The sequence below is a fragment of the Puma concolor genome, chromosome B3 (genome assembly GCF_028749965.1).
Source record: "Puma concolor isolate L17-30 chromosome B3, mPumCon1.1.hap2, whole genome shotgun sequence".
Taxonomy (NCBI): Eukaryota; Metazoa; Chordata; class Mammalia; order Carnivora; family Felidae; genus Puma; species Puma concolor.
The window spans coordinates 98,459,354-98,483,646 of NC_141672.1; the positions used below are offsets into that span (position 1 = coordinate 98,459,354).

Consider the following 24,293-nt stretch of genomic DNA (forward strand, 5'->3'; position numbering starts at 1 on the left):
TGTGTTGTGTTTCAAAAACAGCATTGACATTTTAGCTGGAACAGTACAAGTTACATATTTAATAAGAACACAGGAAAATTAACTGTTAAAATGTGCATTCTTCTTTTCCTTTTGAAATACTGTTACCAAAGTTTCTACATAGATTAAATCATCTTCAATTAAAAAGGAAGCTTAACTCAAAAAAATTGTTTAACAATTGCCAAAATTTTTAAATTTTTGATTTTTTTAATTTCAGTTAAAAGAGGAACACAGAGGAAAGTATCTGCAACATATAAAATTAGAAAATTGTTAAATTCCCACTGATTTCCTTAAGAAAAGCCCCCACCCCTTTTTACTCAATCTGTATCTCTACCTCAGCAGCTCAATAAAAATTCATCCAGTGGATAAGCAGATCAGTCACCACTCTTATATCCACTTTTCTACTTTCAGAAATAGACTATTTTCTTTGGTCCATGCTTATTCTTATATTTATTTGCCTATAAAGTTGTTATGAATATAATTTTAATAAAACATCTAGAGGGAGAGGAGATAAACATGGTTTGCCATCTTGAATCCAAGTCCCTTATGTTCTTCAAACTCTCTTTTATCTTCCATTATACTTTTAGGGTTTCATTGGCATTCTCAGGTTCCATTCTGCTTCTGGAATGCTGGTTTCCCTTAGTTTTGTCTTAGGCTTTCTTACCATCTCACATTTCGCACTCTCTCTGAGTGAATTATCTACTCCCATCACTTCAGGTAGCACCCATATGATGTTGGAATCCCAGACCAATTCACTGAGCTCTACATTTCCATACACAACTGGCTATTAGATGTCTCTACCTAAATGACTTGCAAGACTTCACACTCTTCATATTCACAATGAAGCAAAACACCCGCCTGCCTTTGTTTTCTATTCTCAGCGAATGGTATCATCACCAATGAGTTTCCCAAGTCATTCTTGACATCACACTTTCTCTCACTGCCCCCATGTTCAGTACTCACTATACCAGATGTGTTCTCTGAACAAGCAGCATCAGCATTGTCCAGGAAACGTCTTAGAAATGCAAGTTCTTGAACCTTAGCCTGGACCTACTGAACCCATATCTCTGGAAGTGGGGCCAGAAGCCTGTTATTTAAACCAGCTCTGTAAGTGGTCCTACTGCAAGCTCAGGTTGGAGAAGCACTGCCCTGGAAGACTCTAAGACTGGGTACTTGCCCAACTTTCTTACTTCTCGCTTGTGATTAAAAGTTTTTTTAATAAGTAATAACCCCCTTTATCAATGCCAAGGCTTTTTTTGCCTTAAGGTTTTATTAACTACATGTATTTATTAACATAAAATATTTACATAGCAAATATCAACATTTTGGTCATTATTCATCTGGTAAATCTTTTTTCCATCCATTTACTTTTAACCTTTCTATGTCCTTAAGCTGTTTTTGTCTTTTAAATTGTATGACCATCTATGTGATTTAACTAGAGGGCTCGGTCTCAGTTGAGATTATGGTTTTAGTCAGATTTATCTCAACTACATTATTCTGTGCTTTCTATTTGCCCCATTTATTTTGTCTCCTTTGGATTAAATAACATTATTTTTCTTTTCCAAATTGTAAGTTCTGTATTCTATTTCTTTTATTTTGATTTCTTCTATCTGTTCTTGTAGCAGCTACCCTGGAAATATGTACATCTAGCTTGTTTTTTTTTTTTTTTTTTTTTGTACATCTAGCTTAAAGCCTAAAGTTATTCAACATCTTTACCCACCTCTAGAACAAGAACATGTGGGATCTGATCACTACACTATCCTATGTGATTGTTGACTAGAATTGACATATTTATAGATTGTGTGTATATATGGCGGTGGGGGGTGGGAGGTATATATAAACATTATTGTCTTCTAATCTATATTTATTTGCATTTTCTAAAACGTTGCTGGTTTTGTTCAATATTCCTTCTTCCATCTCAGCTCTTCTGTATGAAATCATTGTGTTTCTTACTGAAGAATGTCATTTACAATTCTGGTGCTTATAGAGGGTCTATGGGCAGTGAACATTCTTAGTATTTGTCTTAAATACTTACTTAAATAGTTAGCATTATATTAATACTTATTAATACTTAGATACTTAAGTACTAATTACTTAAATACTTAATAAATGCTTAACATTTGTCTTAAATACCTATTGTGACCTTATTTTTTTAAAAGACATTTTTGCTAGAGATACAATTCTAAGTTGGCAGATATTTTCTCTCAGCTTTTTGAAGATATTTCACTGCTGTCTAGTTTCCATTTTACTGTTGAGAAGTCAGCTTAATTACATTCCTTTATAAATCTGCTTTTTCCCACTAACTCCTTTCAGGATTTTATTTTTCTCTGGCATTCTCTGGCATTGTCTGTTTCAACATCAGGCCTCCAGGTATCTATTTCCTTTCATGTATCCTGGGATTCATTGGGATTCCTGAATCTTAGGATTTATGCCTATTGATGACATCATACTTTGGGGGAAAAATGAAATACTGAGTCAAAGCAATTTTGTGCCTCTTTGATCAACTTGGAAGCAGAAATGCTAAGTCCACAGTCATTCCCAAGTCTACTCAAAGCTAAAGTCATTGTTTGGGACATAATGGACCAAGCCTAGTACACTAATAACTTCCAGCAGATTAAACCAAGATTTGCTAAGTATGCAATAGCTGAAATATAGATACTGCCTAAAAAGTATCTCACAGATGCAGGCTAAGTTTTGCATCTTGAAGGAACAGAATTCTAGAAAATTCAAATCATCTTGGAAAAGAAAGACCAAACCAGACTCTTTGGCTCTTTAATAATCATATTTGCAGGGTCATACAGCTAAATTCATCTATCATCAAGAATATGCCCGTTAACCTTAGTTTCTTTTTTGGAGCTAGACTACTATGGGCAAAAACCTCAAGCTGGAACTCAATTACTTTCCAGAGCTATTTCTCATTTAGCTATTAATTTTCTCAATTCTCCAAGTAGACTCAGAAAAATAAAAAATTGCCATCTCCCAAATTCTCTAGACTGGGAATGGGAGTCCTAGCATATGAAAGCTACTAGCAATTGTTAAAAAAAGAATGTACCAGTGCATTTCACTTTAGCCTCATCCAAAATTCAATCTCTCTAGGTTTAACAATTACGTCTTTGCTATAAGCTATGAGAACAGCTTTGATATCTGTTTCACTAGCATTTTTTTAAACTATTAAGTTTCTACAAGGTGGACACTCATTATTCTTTTCATTCTCAGAATTCAGAGCCATGTAATTTCTTCTCAGATTAAAAACAAAAAGGAGGGGTTTCTCTTGTTTCAACCTGTAATCCAATCCCTGATTCACAAATGCATGCTGAATCGATTCTGCATTCCTGGGTTTACTTTGGCAAATAACTCATCAGCTGAGCCCAGTAGATCTTCCATCAGTGAGGCTTTTCTCTTACAGCTTAGTTCTATTTCATTGGAATAAAGCTTGCTTCCATGAAACTGCACCCAAATCACAGTCTATTTCCCCTTTTTCCCATCATCCCACTTACCACTGAGTCCTCTCTTCTGTTTCTTCTATAATGATATCAGACGAGTGTATTACGTAAGGAGTATAACTATTGAGTTGTTGTACAAAACTATGAAGGCTTGGATAGTTTGCTTAAGAGCTCAAAGTGAGTTACAACTTGAAAAAAGACAAGCACCCAGACTTTTCCGTTTTCAGATTCTGTAACAGGTGGCATTTGCCAGTATCTTTTACACAGGGAGGCTGCCACAAGGCCTGATACACAAGTTGGGGTGTTTATTCTGATCTTAATCCAGAAAAAAAAGAGTATTAAATTGGGAAACATAGTACTGATCACATTCCTTGGGATCATGACACAAATTACCATTCAAGATCAAAATTTTCCTATATGTAAAAGGAACATGATAATCACTAAGATTTCCTTCAACTCCTGAATTCTGTACCCCATTAATTGGTTTTAAAAAGGTAGAGAGAATACAGATGGTTACAAAGTTGCACACATCTTACATACCCATTTTCAGCAGCACTAACGACATAGGGCTGTTTAGAGAAGTCTCTCGCTTTTGCCAAACATGTTACAGAAGCCGAATGACCAAACAGAAGTTCTTTAGCTGAAATCTGAAAATGATCAGGGTAAGCTTTTAAACAGTTGTAAACTTCTTAAGAATATAAACATCATTTTATGTGACTATTCATAATTCTGATTAGAAAATCCTGTTATATTATGTTTTTGCTCTACATACGTTTTAGGAAAACTGATTTATGCCACATGAAAATCCACAGAATAAAAAAAATCTATTTTTTAATGTTTATTTATTTTTGAGAAAGAGAGAGAAAGAGAGAGAGAGAGAGAGCACAATTGGGGTTGGCGCAGTGAGAGAGGGAGACACAGAATCCGAGGCAGGCTCCAGGCTCTGAGCTGTCAGCACAGAGACCCATCCGGGGCCTAAACCCATGAACTGTGAGATCATGACCTGAGCCTAAGTTGGCACTCAACCAACTGAGCCACCCAGGCACCCCTAAAAAAATACCCAGATACAGGAATCGTGTTGTACACATTTTTTGGTTTTTGTTTTCGGTTTTATATCCATCTTGACAACTAAACAATCACCAGACCTGTTTTACAACATCTAGGTTTTGAATACAAGTAAGTCAGTGTTGATGTTTATTATGCACAAAATGTGCCTCAAATGATAGCAGCATGTTAACGTGCAAATTTCAGAATGCAGAAATGAGTTTACAAAATAATACAAAGAAAACATTACCCTTTTTGTAATCATTATAACCTTACTGTAACCTTATGTGGCTTCTTGCCTCAGAAATAAAAAGTAATAAAAACTAATTTTTCCACATTAAAAGTCAGATTTTAACTAAGCTCTTATTTAAAAACACCAATTTTTAAACATGAGTTTAAAAATATGGCATTGAAGGTTAATTCTTCCATTATCTCATGTGTGAAAGATGTCCAGTGCTCTTTGTTTTTATAAAACAAGATTGTGAAAATCAAATTACAAAACAGGAAACATGCAAGATCCCTTCAAATGGAGAAGAGGTTGTCAGTAGGGACTAAAAATTTAATTTGAATGACTAGAAAATTTGTAATAAAACTTATCCTATGGGTAATAATCTATTTCCAAATTAATTCATATTCATTATGCTTTTTCTGAACTATGTAAACATATCCATAGATGATAACCAAATCATATCAATGAGTACAAATTATTTCTCTGCCTTCATTTTATTTCTATCATAATCAGCAATACTTCTCTAAAAGATGTTAGATTAAATTTCCAGTACTACAAAGAAGTTTTGTGGTTGGTTAGAACCATTTAAAACCCAAGTTCTTATTCCACCTTTTTCCTGGGAAATCCAGAAGGTCCCATCTCAGAAAATAACATACTGTCTTTCCCCGTCATCACATTTGAGAACACATACCCCCAGGCATTTAACACCTTTCCATATATTACAGGCCAAATTAAGCAATGAATCAGGGCAAATCAAGGACATTCCCTCTCCTAGAGAAAATCCACTATGAATAAAACAGCATAAAGGAATTCCATTGCTTTGCATATGGAGTCCTCATTCTGCTACTAACTCCCCACATGTAGTTGAATAAGCTCTGACTCTTCAGTATAATCTCTTCATTTTATCATATTCTGGAACTGCTGTGAGGAATAACAACAACAACAAAAATCCACCATCATACCTGCTCATTGTCATGATGAAATCCACGGCACCTTTACTTCCATTCATGGGCTCTACCTGTATCAAGCATTGCCAACCCCGCCCAATGCCAAGAGCTTCCAATAGCACAAATGGGAACACACAACTTGCTGAGCATCCACCATATCCAGGCACTAGTGCAACTATGAACAGGGTCTCATCCCCCATTTCACAGATGAAGAAATCAAGGCTCAATGAATATGTCATTTGTTTGACATCAAAGTTGGTAAATGTCAGAACTAGAACCTGATCAATCTCTCCATTCTCTTCCTATACACAATATTGCTACTCTTCAGTTTGTCATTGTTGTGTTTCCTTCTGAGTATTAAATAGGAAGAAAAATAGAACACAGCAACACTCAGGGAATATATCTGGAAGGATGTTCAACTCACCTTTCTCTATGCTTAAAAGTGTTAAAAATACCAGAAAACACAAGTGAAGTAGTTCTTAGCATGAAACCTTGGAGAAGCTCCTCACTGGGAGACCCCACGAAGAGGTCTTTGGGAGTCGGACCCTGAGTTTGGGATGCATGTGTTGAGAAGCCCAGGACAGGGAGCTACGTATTCTCTAGCTTCCCGGTACCCTACAGTCCCACCACCCATGAACAGGGAAAAACTGACATGTGTTTCTAATCCCCTAATGAATACTTGGATGCTCCAAGATGTCCAGAACTTAAATCACCTCCTTTCCCTTCCTGTTCCTATTTTCTAATCATCTCTATTCCTTATACAAATACAGGATACCATCACACCACCAGTCCCACCCACCACTCAAACCCCAAATATAAGGTAACCTTGACTGTTCTTGCACATTTACCCACACTCCAATCATTTGCTCAGTTCCTCCCATTCTTTCTTCTTAGTATCTTCCCAGTTTTCATCTCCTTTTCTTCCCCTCTGTCACTGACTTTGTTCATACTCAAAAACTTTCTTGCCTAAATTAACGTAGAGGCTCCTACCATAGTCACTGTCCTTTATCTCTTCTCCCTCTGCCGTCAGTATGCCCTTGACATTAATACCAAATGATAGTCTAAATCACAAATATAATAATATAGTATTATGTCATCTTCTTGCATAAATCATCTCAAAATCCCTTAATTTTGCCACTGCTTTTAATTAGCACATGGTATTAGTTCTTGCTAGTTAATTTTTTTAAATCTAAATCCCTCAGCCCTCAAGGTACTCAGAGTACCTTGTATTATCACATATATGCACAGCATTAGCCAATATCCTTCCTTTACTGCACTGCAGCCCCTTTGATGGCCAGCACCAAGTCTTGTCGTTCGTGTTTGAACCGAGGTACACAGCGTACTGCCTAACTTATATGTAGTCAATAAATGCATGTCGAATAAATGCTGAATAAATACAAGGAACGTACGTAAAAAGATACAAATGCTAGGATTCCAAATTTCTTAAGCTTATTGCATCCTACCTATTATATAACACAACTACTCCAGCCAGAAACCACTATACTGAAATATTAAAAACAGTAGCAAGACATTTGAAGCCATTTAGAAGTGTGAGTATAAACTCTAAGAGATAATACATGTGGTGGGCCACTTTTTTCAAAGCTCAACTGTTGCAATAAGACCAGTTCCTTCTTTCTGGGATGTTCATAAACATTGAGCTGAGCTGCTCTGCTATGCAGTTCTTGGCAGTCCTGCAGTGTAACTCTTCTGTGATGGGAGATGTTAATTAATTACACTATAAAATAGAATTACAATTAATTGTTAATTTAGGTTTTAAAGTGACAAACTTTAAAGGCTAAAAATAGTCTTTGATCTTTAAAAGGCTTCTTAATGAGGGCAGTATACTTTAAGTACATCATTAGTTTAAGTGTTCAAATTGGGTCTAGAGGCTGCTAGCACTAAGCAAATATCTATTCCAATATGTTAAATGTTTATGACTTGGGACAGGGACAATTAATTGCCAATCAATGGGCCAAAACCTAGGTGAAGTCAGGTTCTGAGATAGGAAGACGACAATAGTAAAGTGGATTTAGAGCTTTTTGATGTGATCTTTAAAAATCACATGCAAGCAGAGACTAAAAGAATAGCAAGAAGGCCAAACTGACAGAAACACCCAGATAATTAAGATATTACTCATTTAGTTAATAGCGGTTTTCAAGGGTGCCCTTTGTTTAGATTAACGAGCCATAATTTTTAGAATTATACTTATATGTCTGTAGTTCAGTTACTTAAACATATAATTCAGGATGTAAAATGGTAACACTCAGCACAGCTTCAAGGGTGATAACACTTAGCTGGTAGCTAAGATTAGCAATATTCTTAATAAAATTTTCAAATAGGATCTTGATCCATCATATAGTACTTCATTTTCTCCAAATTCAGAAGTAAAACCAATTTATTACTTCAGTAATCACCTACTTAACAATCATGCGAAACGTCCACTGTCATTGCAGGAAGAATCAAATTGTGTTTATATTGGGAGTGCTTTCTGTTTCAATGTTAATCACTTTCACTAACCTTTAGTTCAGGTGAGAGATTCCAGAGACAGAGCTGACCTTCTTGACTTCCAGTCACAATGGTTTGCTGGTCATCAGTGATCATGATGGCAGTGATGCTGTGCAGAGGGGCCTTCTTCCCCCAGAGCGCCACTGCCTGCAGGGAGCACCTCATGCTGACAGAATCTTGAACAAACAGAGAAGGGAAGTGGACACAGTCATCATTCAAAAATTTGGGAAGACTGATCATGTCACAAAGTGGACTCACCACGATCTAAACTCTGGGATGTATTCTCCCAGAGATGGGGAAAAGGGTGCTTCCCTGTCAATTAGAGGAGAAGGCACTCATTAGGCATTGAAATTACCATGCTCAGTATTAATCCATCAAAGAGAAATGGCTTTTATCCCAATTTGTGACTTTATTTATTTTTTTTTTAAAGTAGGATCCATACCCAGCAAGGAACCCAGTGCAGGGCTCAAACTCGCAACCGTGAAATTAAGACCTGAGAGCCAAAATCAAGCGTCAGCCTTCTAACCAGCTGAGCCACCCAGGTGCCCTTCAGTTAGTAACTATTAATGCAGACAAAGAGAAGGATAGGAATAATCTACCCACTCCACACACAGCTCTGACTACGGGTGATCCTGACTTGCTCCAAAGCCCAGCTAGGCCTCTTAAGAAGAATAGAGCTGGCTACACACTATAATACGAAGACAGCTTTGCATACTTTTTCCCCCAAAACGTCATCACTTCACCTAAGTAACAAATATCTGAACTTTGTAATTAAGAAGTAAATCTTTCCTATAAAAACGGTCTTTTCTAGTCTTCAAAGATTCATGCATGATTGTCTTGATTTCTGTCATATTCATGTTCTGTTTTTAGTTCACTTATTTTTGTATTTGATATCTTTCTCAATAAGAATTTTCATGAAATTACTACCTTCATGTACAAGTTACAAGGGTTAAGATGAATAAGCAATTATCAAAAAAAGCTTGCCTGTATATCCCCCAAAATGATCTCAAATATCACCTAGGGATATGTGCATTACTGTTTGTGCCACACTGAGTTAAATGTTTCCCCCAAATAGGCATTCTTTTCTGAAATCACAAATAATTTGGTGATTAATCATGCTATAAATCTTTAGAGTAGATTAGTATGTTTCCTCTTATGACTTCATAGTATCTAACTAGTCTTATTAAAAATGTCAAAGATAAGAGAGGGAAAAAGATGCCAAACTTACTTCCCACATTTGGCTTAAGAAAGTTAACAAAATGAAAAACCTTCTGTCCTGCAGGACTTCTGGTACTGAAGCATAAGCAGGACAAGTGCCAATATAAGTTATTAAAATTTATGGTACATATTCTTTGTAATGTTTAATTACACATAGGCTCACACACATATAAACAGGGGTATGCACTACACTATGAACACAAATTCAATGTAGGCAGTGCTTAACCCATAAACTGGTTCCTTTCAAAAATTTACTTATAGTTCAGCTGTTTGGAATTCAATACCTACTTCCTGATGGTTCACTTCGTAGGTCAGTACACAAGTGGCCTGTACTATTCTTACCACAGGCCCCAGGCACCATGAAACTAAGATTTCTATGCGAAATATCTGGAACTTTGCAATTCAGACTACCAGAACCACACATATTAATCACATTACTAAGCTAACCAATGAGTTCTGATTTCAATAACACTGTAATCTGAACTTGGACTTCTGCTTCAAACACAGAGAAAGAATGTTCTCTCTCTCTCTTTCTCTGTGTGTGTGTGTGTGTGTGTGTATGTGTGTACATGTGTTTGTGTGTTTTAATTGTTGCTTAATAGTCATGCTTTTAAGTAAGTCTAGGAAATTCCAGGCATTACAAGTCTAAGAGAAACCTGAAATGAGAGCTGAGTCTGTACATGGATCTGTTGGCTAGAAGTTTAAGTGTTAATCCCCACTTAAGGGCGAGAGCCCTTCCTTGCTCAATGAAATGGAATCTAAAATAACTCCAACACTACTCAGAAAGATAAGGAAGCTGATTTCCAAAACTCCCAAGAAAAACATGCCAAACCTGAACCACAAAACAGGTTTAATAAAAAATATCATGACATACATATAATGCCAGAATCCCCACGTGCAGAAACCCATGTAAAAAAGTGTCCTCAGGTCAAAGGTACCAGTGGGAAGCCTTTCAAAAACACTACACACTTATTAGACAATCTCAAAACTTTAAAAACATCAGGCCAAGTATTAAGAATGTAGAAGAACCGAACACATACACTGCTGTTAGAAATGTACAATGGAAAATAGTTTGATAGTTTTTTTTGTTTTACAAAGTGAAATGTGCTTACTACATGACCCAGTCAATTCATCCCTAGGTCTCACCCAAGAAGAAAAAAAAAAAAGCAAGTATTTATACAAAGACTTCGACCAAGTAGGATTCTATTTGTAATAGCTAAAAACTGGAAACAACTGAAATGTCCACTATGGGATGAATGGATAAACAAATTATGGGATAGCCACACAATAGAATACTATTCAGCAATAAAAAGGCATGAACTCTTAATCAGCACAACACAGATGAAACTGAAAATAATTATATTGAGTGAAAATAGTAGCTAAAAAGAATAAATACGGTATGACTCCATTTCTATAAAATTCTAGAAAATTCAGATTAATCCAGGACAACAGAAAGCAGGTCAGTGGTTGCCTATGGACAGGAGAAAGGGACAGGGATTAAAGAGTTTGCAAAGAAGAATGAAGAAACTTCTGAGGATGGTAGACATGCATTATTTTGACTGTAGTGATTGTCTCATGAATGAACACATTATGTTAAAACATATACAATTGTACATTTTCAATACATATACATAGACATATAAATACACTGCATTTCTGTTACACTTTAATAAAACTATTTTTTAAAAAAGAAAGCATTTTATTTTTTTAAATTTTTTTTTCAACGTTTTTTATTTTTTTTTGGGACAGAGAGAGACAGAGCATGAACGGGGGAGGGGCAGAGAGAGAGGGAGACACAGAATCAGAAACAGGCTCCAGGCTCCGAGCCATCAGCCCAGAGCCTGACGCGGGGCTCGAACTCACGGACCGTGAGATCGTGACCTGGCTGAAGTCGGACGCTTAACCGACTGCGCCACCCAGGCGCCCCAAGAAAGCATTTTAAAAGATACTTCACAACCAAACTCCCAATTAAAAATTACAAAACATTCAAGAAAATAATACACCATAAGTAAACAGAAAGATCAGTACACCAGGAACTAACACTAACAGAAAAATATAAAACTTATTGCAAAAGAAGAACAAATGTATTAAGTTATTTTAAACTATTAAAGAGACAAAAGAAGAAATTTAAAACCCTAGGAAAAAAGACAGCCTACAAAAAAATAAACAGAATTTTAAAACAAACAGATACTACTTCTAGAAATAAAACATAATCATTGGACTATAACAAATGTCAAGAGAATAAATCAAAATAGACTCAAGTGAAGAGAGAATCAATGGACTTAAAGATAATTCTCAAGAAATTACCCAGAGGGAAAAAAGGCAAGGAGTAGTAAAGAAAGAGAACGTTGAATGAAAGAAATCAGGGAGGTAAGATCAAACAGAGATATTAAGAGGTATAGATAACGCAATGAAAACACCCAACATTTATCTAATATAAGCTCCAAAAAAAGGTAGAACCCTTTCTCTTCCTGGCTAGTTCACTCCTAAAACCACTGGACAGAGAAAACTTGAATGGAGTGTCAGAGCTCATATAGGGTGAGGAGGGCATCTGAGAACACATGAAATTGGAGCCCAGGAAGGATAAGTAAGATGCCCAAACACGGGGCAGGTCTGTGTGAGATGCACAACCCAAGCAGAGTGAAGAGGGACAGTGTGTGCAAGGCTGTCTCATACTGGGTGTTGGGGCCTGAGCAAGAAGGAAAGAGTTGACACTGTGAGGATGATGAAGGAAGTGGGGTTCAGAAACCTGGGTAAGGTGAGAAGGGTATTTGTACTGAAGGCAGATCCAGTGAGGAGTGCTAAAACCCAAGCAGGGTGATGTGGTTTTCATGCTTGGTAAGGAGGTACTGGCACAGGGGAGTCAGAGGCTGGACAGGGTGATGTGAACTTCCATTTACAGGGATGGCCTGGCCTAGAGTGCAGGAGCCCAGGGAGGCTAAGGAAGGCAGGCATGCTGGGGGAGGTTCAGCATGTCTTGGCTGTATGAGAAGGAGCACTAACAGAAAGTGTAACCAGACACAGGGAATACAGTGGCTGAGCAGAGTATTCACATCTGGGGTTAGCAGACAGATCCTCCAGGGGTGATGAAGCCATCTAGTGATCAGGAGGACATCCGCACAGAAAGCAAGGCAGCAGCATTTACAGAAAATTGGTTACATTCAGAGTAATTGATCAAATAATGAATATGTTAACAAGATAACAGGAACCAGGTTTCTTATTACCAGAAAAGAGAGTTGGAAGTAGAAAAGGAAGAAAACTAGAACACTCTCTGTGATGTTGCAATGGAATCAGAGGTTTTGGTATGAAGACATGCACCACACATACACACTTGCCATCTCTGTTCCCCAAGGGCCGAGGAGCAGCAACAACTCCCACAGCAACAACTCACTTAGCATCTTCTAAATACTATTTTTTTTCCCTTTTTAAAGTTTATTTATTTATTTTGAGAGAGGGAGAGAGAGAGAGAGAATGCAAGAGTGGGGCAGTGGCCGAGAGAGAGAGGGTGGGAGAGACTCCCATTCAGGGTTCGAACTCAGGAAGAGTGAGATCATGACCTGACTGGAATTCAAGAGTCTGATGCTTAACCAACAGAGCCATCCAGGCACCCCCTCAATATGAGTCTTTACTAAAAGGAGCTGGGTTTCTTGGGAAATTGGTTGATTCCAGGTGTGGAACAGGGAAAATCCAAAATGATACCGGCATATATTATTGTTGAAAGCAAGGAAGTGCTCAGAGAGTGACAGGATGTATCAAAGGGACACAGAAGCCAGGTTGAATGGACGCCCACCAGCCAAGTTATGGACAATATGGAAATCAAAGTGAATCATGCTAGGAACAGATTGAAACTCATGGAATAAAATGGGAAGCCATGCGTTCACACTGATAATTACTAATTACAAAGGGGAAAAAAAGAGTAACTTTACAGAAGAGCCTAGCAAATGATGGAAGTAAGCATCCGTGATGTGGCATATCAGAGTCACATGCCACTGGATAGGATGCTGTGAGGCGAACTCGGCACTACTTCTGTGGTGTTCCTGCCAAAGATGTGTGACTTGAATCTAATGGTGACGAATACAAACCGAAGGGCTCTGTGAAATAACTGAACTGTAATTTTCAAAAAGGCCAAAGAAGTTCATGAAAGTCAAAAACTAAGAAACCGCTCCAACTAAAGACTCAAGAGACAGGACAACTAAATGCAAGACATGGGTCTCGCCTGGATCCTCTTACTACTGCAGACATTACTAGGATAACTGGCAATACTTGAGTGGGGTCTAGGACTGAATAGTAGGAATAGATCAATGCTAATTTTCTAATTTTCTAATTTTGAAGCGTGATTATATACGAGATTATATAGGAGAACATCTTTGTTCTAAGAAATACAAATTAATTCTTCAAAGATGGAGTAATAGATTGGCAAATTACTCTTAAATAGTTTTCATGAAAATAGTTCTGTGTACTATACTTACTGCTCACCCCAATTTTGAAATATTTTATAAGCATTGTTTTCAAATTTTTATTTATTTATTTTGAAAGAGAGAGAGAGACAGGGAGAGAGACAAAATCCTAAGTAGGCTCCAGGCTGTCAGCACAGAGCCCGATGCAGGACTCAAACTCATGAGCCCCAAGATCATGACCTGAGCTGAAATCAAGAGTCAGATGCTTAACCAACTCAGCCACAGGGGTGCCCCATAAGTTTGAAATATTTTTAAGGCATATTATTAATGGGTCTGCCACTTTCCAGACTATTTCAAAGATACAAAACTCAGATTTAAGAATCTAATGTGTTAAGGAGGATTAAACTAAAAATAAATGGACACCAAAGGACATCTTAGAGAAACCATAGAGAAACACTACATTAAAGGCAAAGCATGAAGGAAATAAAACAAAACAACCTAAAAAAGGAGCATCAAGTATGCTCAAAGTAGATCTCTCCACAGCAACATTAAGGCCCAAAGCTACTGGAATATTACCTGTAAAATGCTGAGGATCAATGTCAACCTAGGTTTTTATACTTAGCTATCACTCAAAGTGAGGGCTATATAAAGACATTTTCCTAACAAATAAGGCCTGAGAGAATACAGCATTCACAGATAAATCGTGGGCCCAAATCGCCATCACTCCCAAGGGCTCCATGGTATTTCAACCCAAGGCAATTATTATGCATCATGGCACTGACTGGCTGAGTAAAACACGGTAAGATGGCCAACACACTGTTTAAGAAGGCAGAAAAGCAGAAAGTAATAGTTTTAACAACTTCGAAGACAGAGTTAAATAGTAAGTTTCACTTATCAGGAAAATTCACCTTTGGGGCATAAGTCATTCCTGTGAATACGAGGTAATATGATAGATGTGAAGATCACAAAGCTGGTAGTGAGAAGAATGGCTTGGGTGTGTTTTAACATTCTCCTCCTAAGAAACACTACACCTAACTTTGTATTGGTCTTTTCAGCGTGGCTTCTAGTATTACAGCAAAAATCACCATCTGGAAGTCATGTGCACTTTAGCCTCACTCTTCCCGTAGCTAACATGTGCTTCTCAGAACTAAGAAGTGGTAGAAAAGGGCGTTCTCAGGGTCACACTGTTCCAAAGGAAGCCAGGAATTTTTTGTCTATAGGCATTGTGCACTTGGCTCTTGTCTAAGGACTCTCCTGTCACCTTTTCAAGCTCACTTAGGAAACTGGAGTCAAGGAAATTTGTCTAGACTACCAAGAAGAAACTATAGCAGACATAAATTTGGGAAACATTTGCCAGGGAATTAGTACATTGTAATTATTAACTAACATTATGCTGAAGATAAATAATTCCTGAGGGGAGTTATTTATAGCCCCTTTACTCTGGAAAATCAACTTCTCTTGCTTGAATCATTGCAACATTGTCTACCCAATAATCAGCTACTTTGTATTATTCTGGTTTCCTATTTCCCCTAAAATTATCTGCTGTGCAGTGATGTCTCCCTAATGAAATGAAACACTACTGCAAGGTTAGTGTAGTGCCTAGCCCACAATGGGTACTTGAAAAATACTACTTTAAATTTGAACAATATTATTGTATTATATGATTTTGATGCTTCTTCCTTCTATTCTTTGTGAAGATGGGAATCATTCCTTAATCCTTATTATATTCTCTACAGTGCCCGAGGCACAGTATTTTGAACATGAGAAAACAATGAGGTCTTGGTTGAATAAATTATCTTCTGTATTATTTTTCAGCTCTATATTCCAAAAGGAGGGAGCTAATTAAGATTACAGACTTTAAGTCAGGTTAGACTTAAATGTGAGTCATTTAATCACCCTGGCTCTTGTTTTCTCGTCTCTAACCTGGAAATGATAATGATGCCTAAACCAGGGCTATTGTCAAGGTGAAATGAGATCATGTTTATAATGTGAAAGACATAGTGGTATTCAACAAATTACTATACTTTTTTTTTTTTTAGCTCCATACTTCTGGATCATAGCAACAGTTACCCATGTATCAAACTTTTCCACCATTACACTTTTGCTTTATTCTTAATTCAAATTAAATTCGTTTCAAATTCACTAGATTTTAAATCCTCCCAGGGCAGTCTGTCTGTTTTATCTATTGTTGTATTCTCTAGTCTCAGAAAAGGGCTTAGGACCGGCAGGAACTCTGTAACTACTTACTGAATGAATAAACGAATGAATGGAAATGTACACTATACTCTGAAGACTCATGTCTAGGAAAGCATCCACCCATGCAAATGTTTACAAATGTTTAATACACAACAAAATACAGGGCACTTGGAATTTAGAAAATCAAGTAAATCTAGGATTCCATAGATTAAAATGCTTAAAAGTCATAGTATTCATAACATCCAAGTTAGAAAACAAAAAGCACCAAGGCCAAAGCCACAGGAAATCAGATCTCAACCAGAATTCATCCTGGACAATCTGGATTGCTAAATAGAGTAAAAACATACCTGGAATTCAGAGACCTCATTCCAGGGCTTCTATAACCACTTACTAACTTATTTCCAGATTATAAAGTTGATACGTAATAAATGAGGACACTAACACCTGTGTTCCCTACTTTTCAGTATTCTTATTAGGTATACATTCAGTGATATAAATAAAAGCACATGGGTATAAATATACAAATTATGTTATCATTATTTTATAAACTTCCTTAAATTTAGAATTTATGGCAAGAAGTGGTTTTAGGGATCATTAATCTAATCCCTCTCTAATCTCTCTTATAAGAAAGTTAATAATGAAAAATGTGGTCTACATAAATCTTAAGGTCACTTCTAACCATGAGATTCTTAGAGACTAAGCAAATTGTACAGTGAGAGCTAGTAACTGATTAAAAGGTTGCATATCTCAGTAGTCACTTTTTTCCCAAACTATCTTTTTCTCTTTTTTTGAAAAAAATTTTAAAAATTAACTCCAGAAACTTAGCACCTTATTGTCAAAAAGAAAGAGAGCAAATCCACAACTTGAGACCCTGTATACAGAAATTTCCCAGAAATCAGTAATCAAAAATAATCCTCAAAGGAAAAAAGTCTATTGTAGAGTCTCTACAGGAAACTACGTGATATGATATGTTATGCCCCTGACAGAAGTATAATGTCCCCTTTCAAATAATTACGTGTCTAGACGAGTATTAAAAGCCTTGGAAAGGGCTTCCAAACCTCTATCACAGCCCTCAGTTTAAACCATTGTATTCCAAATGTGAGTGCCTGAATATTTCAGAATGTCTTAATCATGACTACAAGTAGATTATTACGGGTCCTTTAATGACTTTTAAATCTGGCCTATTTAAAGGCAATTGACAATAAACACTTCCAATGGAGAAAAAAAAAGTGAACCTTATAAATGAAACACTCCCATGGACAGGGATAAAGTTACAGACTCTAATACAAAGGGCAAATAAATGTCCTTCTTTTGGATCTAGTCACAGTACCAAGTACAATATTTTATAGTGTGATATTGTATCTTACAACTTATATAAGCAATATGATCAATATTTTATCATATAATCAGTAAAGTGTTAAAATAATCACATACACACACACACGCACACACACATACACACATGCACACATGCAGGTCTACTCTTAAGTGACTTTCAAATAATTTCTAGACAAATTTTTAACTGCAGCCTATCCAGTTATCACAATGGGTTCTCAAGATGAGAAGATGAATGGCCTCAAAAAAGCTCACAATCCATAGTTTTAAATTCTTTTTAAAAAAAATATATGAAATTTATTGTCAAATTGGTTTCCATACAACACCCAGTGCTCATCCCAAAATATGCCCTCTTCAATACCCATCACCCACCCTCCCCTCCCTCCCATCCCCCATCAGCCCTCATTTTGTTCTCATTTTTTAAGAGTCTCTTATGCTTTGGCTCTCTCCCACTCTAACCTGTCTCTTTTTTTTTCCTTCCCCTAGTTTTAAATTCTTTGGGGGAAAAGACCCATGTAAATGCATCACTCACTAGTTATATAGTTATATATATATATATTCCAATATATATATTGCAATATATATTGGAATATATATATATATATATTCATTCCACAACTTGTCCCAAAGTGGCTTCAATAGTATGTAACAAGTGCTCTGGAAACATCCAGGTGCTATGAAAACACAGAGCCTATGTTGTTATCTATAGAAAGTAGGTGATGTTTCATCAACTTTTCCTTCCTTTGGATTTTTGTACCTTTCTTCAATAACATATAGTCCCTCAAAACCCTTTTCATTCATATATATACATATACATACATGAATATACATATACATATATACACTCATATACATACATATATATACCTATATATACCTATATATAGGTATATATATTTATTATTTTTTATTATTTTGTCATTTCCAAATAGTATAATAAAAATGATTTTGAGGAAAAAAGATTATTATAGATCTAGTAATTTTCAAAGTGTGTAGTATAAAGCTGGTTTTAATATAGTTTAAATAGGGGCGCCTGGGTGGCACAGTCGGTTGGGCGTCCGACTTCAGCCAGGTCACGATCTCGCGGTCCGTGAGTTCGAGCCCTGCGTCAGGCTCTGGGCTGATGGCTCGGAGCCTGGAGCCTGTTTCCGATTCTGTGTCTCCCTCTCTCTCTGCCCCTCCCCCGCTCATGCTCTGTCTCTCTCTGTCCCAAAAATAAATAAATACATTGAGAAAAAAAATTTTTTTTTAAAAAATAATATAGTTTAAATATATATAAAGACAAATTCAATTTATACATAACTGAAAACAAGAGCATAATATTAAATTTAAGCATGTTATTTAAATATATGATATTTAATAGATTAAACATTAGGTATATGTCAAACAAGACCAAAACTACCTTTCTGATATGTTTAGATTTCCTACCTTTTACGGTTAACAAAGTCAATCTGTTCATTTATATAACTTCAACATTTTGTTGCCAAATAAGAGAGAAGATTTCAGACTGTTACTTACAAATAGTTTGTAGTCATTCAAAACACATGAAGTTTGTGAATATGTTTACTCACTAGGAAAAACCATACTCCGTGAAATCATTATAATTTTCTCCTTTTAATATTTGTTAATTTTCATATTTAATATCAATTAATATTGATATACTATTAATTTTTAAAGTACTAGTGACAGCTTGATATTCCACATAAGAATACTTATCAGATGAATGCACCAACAGACTAAAGGAACACTTTGTAGTGAATATGCAGAATTGTTACTGTTTTCATTCTCATTGACACAGGATTTCAACAGTAGAGTTCTCTGTGCTTGTTTTCTGTAACCATGTAGAAATTAAATAAATCAGAGCTTCCCAGATGTATGCCATGACACATACTAGGTTGTGAAAAGCTGATAGGAGGGGGTAAGAGAAATTGAAACCCTCCACCCAGTATGTACAAAGATAATTTTTTCTGTGTTCATGCTTTGGCATGAAAAAGGGTGAGAAACAGTGAATTAAGTAAAATTTGTCAAGAAGCATAAATGATTTAAAGCTATAGAAGGTCCAAACCATTACAGAGTTTGGAAAACCATACTCACAATTAAGAAATAAGCCTCCTGGTGATGCAGCCATGCTGAAGCCACTAACTATTGCACAAACTCACATGATAGCACCTGGGAACTCCCAAGTTGTTTCATTTTCAAGGGAAAATGTCTTTAAGTAATGTATTTTTAGATAAAAATAGCAAAGGGCTACCTCCTCCAACAATGTGAGCTTCCTGATCACCTCCCAAACTTATAGGGGCTCTTAAATCACCAGGGGGAAAACATCTGCAAAACTGTAAATTACAGCTCGCAAAGGATGGATATGTATTTTCATTGTTTGATCACTAGTCCCTTGCACACTCCCTGCCACATACAAAACACTCAGTAAATACTCCTTAAATGACTATATTTCACCTTGAATATGAGGCAGGATTTCAGTAGAAACTAGAAGAAACTTTATAAACGTGGAGTTCAACTCCTATTCTGCTGATGAGAAAGTAGAGGAAAGGTGATGTGACTTTCTCAGAACCAGTGAATCTTCTTATTCTGGTAGAACTTATCTTTAGAGGGAAATAATCACCCTGGTGTCCCTCTCTGTGTGCCACACAAATGGATGGAAATAATTGTTTCTGAGTATACACTCATCATTAGGTTTATTTAGCACACCACTATATCCATTAATTGGGTTTAAAATAGATTATTGTGGGGGCGCCTGGGTGGCGCAGTCGGTTAAGCGTCTGACTTCAGCCAGGTCACGATCTCGCGGTCCGTGAGTTCCAGCCCCGCGTCGGGCTCTGGGCTGATGGCTCAGAGCCTGGAGCCTGTTTCCGATTCTGTGTCTCCCTCTCTCTCTGTCCCTCCCCCGTTCATGCTCTGTCTCTCTCGGTCCCAAAAATAAATAAACGTTGAAAAAAAAAAAGATTATTGTGAAGAAAATAGGCAAGAAAATATAATAGAGTCACATAACTCTTGGTCTTTTTTCCCCCTTAATAGCTAGCAAATATTCTTTGAGCCTCAGTTTTCCCATCTACAAAATGAAGAAAATAGTTACCTTGGAGAATTGATGTGAAGATAGGTGATTCTGTATAGAATTGGTGATTTCTGTACAGAAAACACCTTCATAATTCCTTGTTCATAACTGGCACTCAGTAAATCTTTATTAAATAAATGAATAAGGCTATGGATCACTATAATTTTACATAATGGGCAGAGAATGTGACTATTACTTTCTAGCAATAGCTTTCTTAGTGTGAGATTCCCTATGCTACTTTTGCAATACTGGCAATTACAGTTTCTTTTCTAAAACTGTGGTTATATACTAGAACATTTGGCCATGAAAAAGTACAATTGTTATTATACTAAACTCTATGATTATCTTAAAATTAATGACTCCAGATTCAATAAATAAAAATATAGGATATCCAATTAAATTGGAAATTCAGATAAGTAACAAATTTGTTTAATATAAGTGTGTCCGAGGCTATATTTTGGTCATGTTTACACCAAAAAAACCAACTTTAATTCCATAGGACATGCTTATAAAAATGGTTTGTTTATCTGAAATTCAAATTTAACTGGATGTGCCTGTAGGCATCCTAGGGCTGCTTGCAACTCTAGGCTACAGACACAAGGAAGCCTTGAAGATCACAGTCACTGCCTTCCTTCCTTCCACAGATGAGGATATGAAAGCCCAGGGAAATTGCTTACTTAGCCCACTTCAAAGAGAGTGGCTGAGAACCAGACCACGTCTCCTACCAACCCATCCAGCATTCTCTCCCTGCACACCATGACAACAGAGACTTCCCTTCCGGAAAGTCTTAGTAATCTGCTAAGCAAAATGTTTTATTACTTTGATAGTTCTTTGAAAAATAAGCAAACAAACAAAAAATAAAAAGTCAAGCAAAACAACAACAATAAAACCTCTTGTGCATCCAAGCTCCAACATGGCCTCCACTGCCTTGGGCTAACACGCGCCTGTTTCTTTCTCCATGAATACAATTACCTAGCAAGTGTAAGAAAAGAAGACACACCAATGCAGTCCCCATCCTTCTCACTGCCATCTTCTTCCCTGTAACAATTTGTTTTTATCTCTCTGACTTGTCTGGGGTTAGCAAAATAATGAGTATGATGCAAATGTGGTTTTGTGACTGCTGTCTACCGGGCACTGGAATTGTTTACTTGTCATAAATAGCTTCAGAGACACGCCCAGACACCGAGTCTCTGCCTCACCAGCCTCAGAGACAGACACAAATCTTGAACCCCTTGACTGAGGACAGCCAACCAAAGAATACAAATGGTAAAGTCCCCCATTACCATGCATGAATTCTGAATAAATCTGACCAAAGTAAATATATGTGAGGAAAATTAAAATAGTATAGCTGTTAACAATAGAAGCTTTAGTATAAAACAGACCTGGGTTTGAATCTCAGATCGGCCACTTATACCATTGTATGACCTCTCAGAATCCCATCCCCAGAGTGAAGGGAAACCCCAACTACTTTGTTCAAAACTCAATATACGGGTGCTGAGGAACCCAAATAAATTATTTCATGATTCCTTCCTTCATCTTGAAACCAGTGGGCATGTTTTCTTCTAATTTTTGAGTTTAGGTTAAAGTGCTAGGACTATTAAAATCCATCAAATTGAACACTTGAAATGGGTGCAGTTTATTGTATGTAAAATTTTGCCTTAATAAAGCTGAAAAAAAATAGAGATTGGAGACCTGAGTAAAGTAGTTTGGCTTACGTCACACAGCTAGCTAGTAAGGGACAACAAACAGGCAGAGAGCAAAGTAGGGCTTTGTGAAGGAAGAAGAAGACTGGAGAGAAAATGTCTGGGTGTCAGGGTAGGCCACAGTGAGAGCTACTTTTGCCGCAAGGAATATGAAGCAAGCCGCCTCAGGAGTCTGCAGGAACCAAAGGGTTCCTGCACAGCTGGTCTCCACAGAAGCCTTGTCTGCCCAAACCTGTCTGTTTGCAGATGTTCCTGAAGTAAAAGGTCTTATTTTATCAACAGATTGTAATCAGATCACTCCTTAGAAAAGGTTAAAGAAAAATGTTTCTACTAAGGCCAAGACTGCCCGTGGCATATTTGAATAACACATAAAATTCTACTTGGTCCACCCAGTGGAGCTTGACTGTTTCAGAATTAACTCCTAACCAACATCAAAACTAAAGTCCTCCATGAAAAATTTATACACTAAAAACCATAGAAACCTTATGAAAGAAATTGAAGAAGACACAAAAAAATGGAAAAAGATTCCATGCTCCTGGATAAGAACAAATATTGTTAAAATGTCAATACTACCCAAAGCAATCTACATATTCAATGTAATCCCTATCAAAATAACACGAGCATTCTTCATAGAGCTAGAACAAACAATCCTAAAATTTGTATGGAACCAGAAAAGACCCCGAATAGTCAAAGCAATCTTGAAAAAGAAAACCAAAGCAGGAGGCATCACAATCCCGGACTTCAAGCTATCCTACAAAGCTGTATCATCAAGACAGTACAGTACTAGCACAAAAACAGACACTCAGATCAATGGAACAGGATAGAGAACCCAGCAATGGACCCACAAACGTATGGCCAACTAATCTTTGACAAAGCAGGAAAAAATACCCGATGGAATAAAGACAGTCTCTTCAGCAAGTGGTGCTGAGAAAACTGGACAGCGACATGCAGAAGAATGAACCTGGACCACTTTCTTACACCATACACAAAAGTAAACTCAAAATGAATGAAAGACCTCAATGTAAGACAGGAAGCCATCAAAATCCTTGAGGAGAAAGCAAGCAAAAACCTCTTTGATCTTGGCTGCAGCAACTTCTTACTCAACACGTCTCTGGAGGCAAGGGAAACAAAAGCAAAAATGAACTACTGGGTCCTCATCAAAATAAAAATCTTCTGTACAGAGAAGAAAACAATCAGCAAAACTAAAAGGCAACAGACAGAATGGGAGAAGATACATGCAAACGACATATGAGATAAAGGGTTAGTACCCCAAATCTATAAAGAACTTATCAAACTCAACACCCAAAAAACAAATATTCCAGTGAAAAAATGGGCAAAAGACATGAATAGACACTTCTCCAAAGAAGACATCCAGATGGCCAACTGACACATGAAAAAATGCTCAGCATCCCTCATCATCAGGGAAATACAAATCAAAAGCACCATGAGATACCACCTTACACCTGTCAGAATGGCTAACATTAACAACTCAGGGAACAACAGATGTTGGCGAGGATGCAGAGAAAGAGGCTCTCTTTTGCATTGTTGGTGGGAATGCAAGCTGGTGCAGCCACTCTGGAGAACAGTATGGATGTTCCTCAAAAAATAGAACTACCCTACGACCCAGCAATTGCACTACTAGGCATTTATCCACGGGATACAGGTGTGCTGTCTTGAAGGGACACATGCACCCCCATGTTTATAGCAGCACTATCAACAATAGCCAAAGTATGTAAAGAGCCCAAATTTCCATCGATGGATGAATGGATAAAGAAGATGTGGTATATATATATACAATGGAGTATTACTCGGCAATCAAAAAGAATGAAATCTTGCCATTTGCAACTATGTGGATGGAACTGGAGGGTATTAGGCTAAGTGAAATTAGTCAGAGAAAGACAAATATCATATGACTTCACTAATATGAGGAATTTAAGAAACAAAACAGATGAACGTAAGGGAAGAGAAACAAAAATAATATAAAAACAAGGAGGGGGAAAAACATAAGAGACTCTTAAATATGGAGAACAGAGGGTTACTGGAAAGGTTCTGGGAGGGTGGATGGGCTAAATGGGTAAGGGGCATTAAGGAATCTGTTCCTGAAATCATTGTTGAACTATATGCTAACTAATTTGGATACAATTAAAAAAAAGAAAGCTAAACTCATCCAAAAATGTTATTATTGAGT

The 24,293-nt window shown here is 36.9% G+C and overlaps 1 protein-coding gene across 5 annotated transcripts in view; it reads right to left on the minus strand.

The window, feature by feature from the left end:
* The window catches only part of WDR72 (WD repeat domain 72), a 232,477-nt gene that overhangs the window by 197,505 nt on the left and 10,679 nt on the right, over positions 1–24,293 (minus strand). For all 5 annotated transcript variants that reach the window (XM_086710725.1, XM_086710724.1, XM_025919506.2 and 2 more), the window contains exons 2-3: positions 8,199–8,362; positions 4,002–4,108 (exon numbers count right to left, since the gene is read on the minus strand). In XM_086710725.1, coding sequence (XP_086566851.1) covers positions 4,002–4,108; positions 8,199–8,351 — 260 coding nt within the window. In that variant the 5' untranslated portion in view covers positions 8,352–8,362. The remainder of the gene's footprint in view (positions 1–4,001; positions 4,109–8,198; positions 8,363–24,293) is intronic.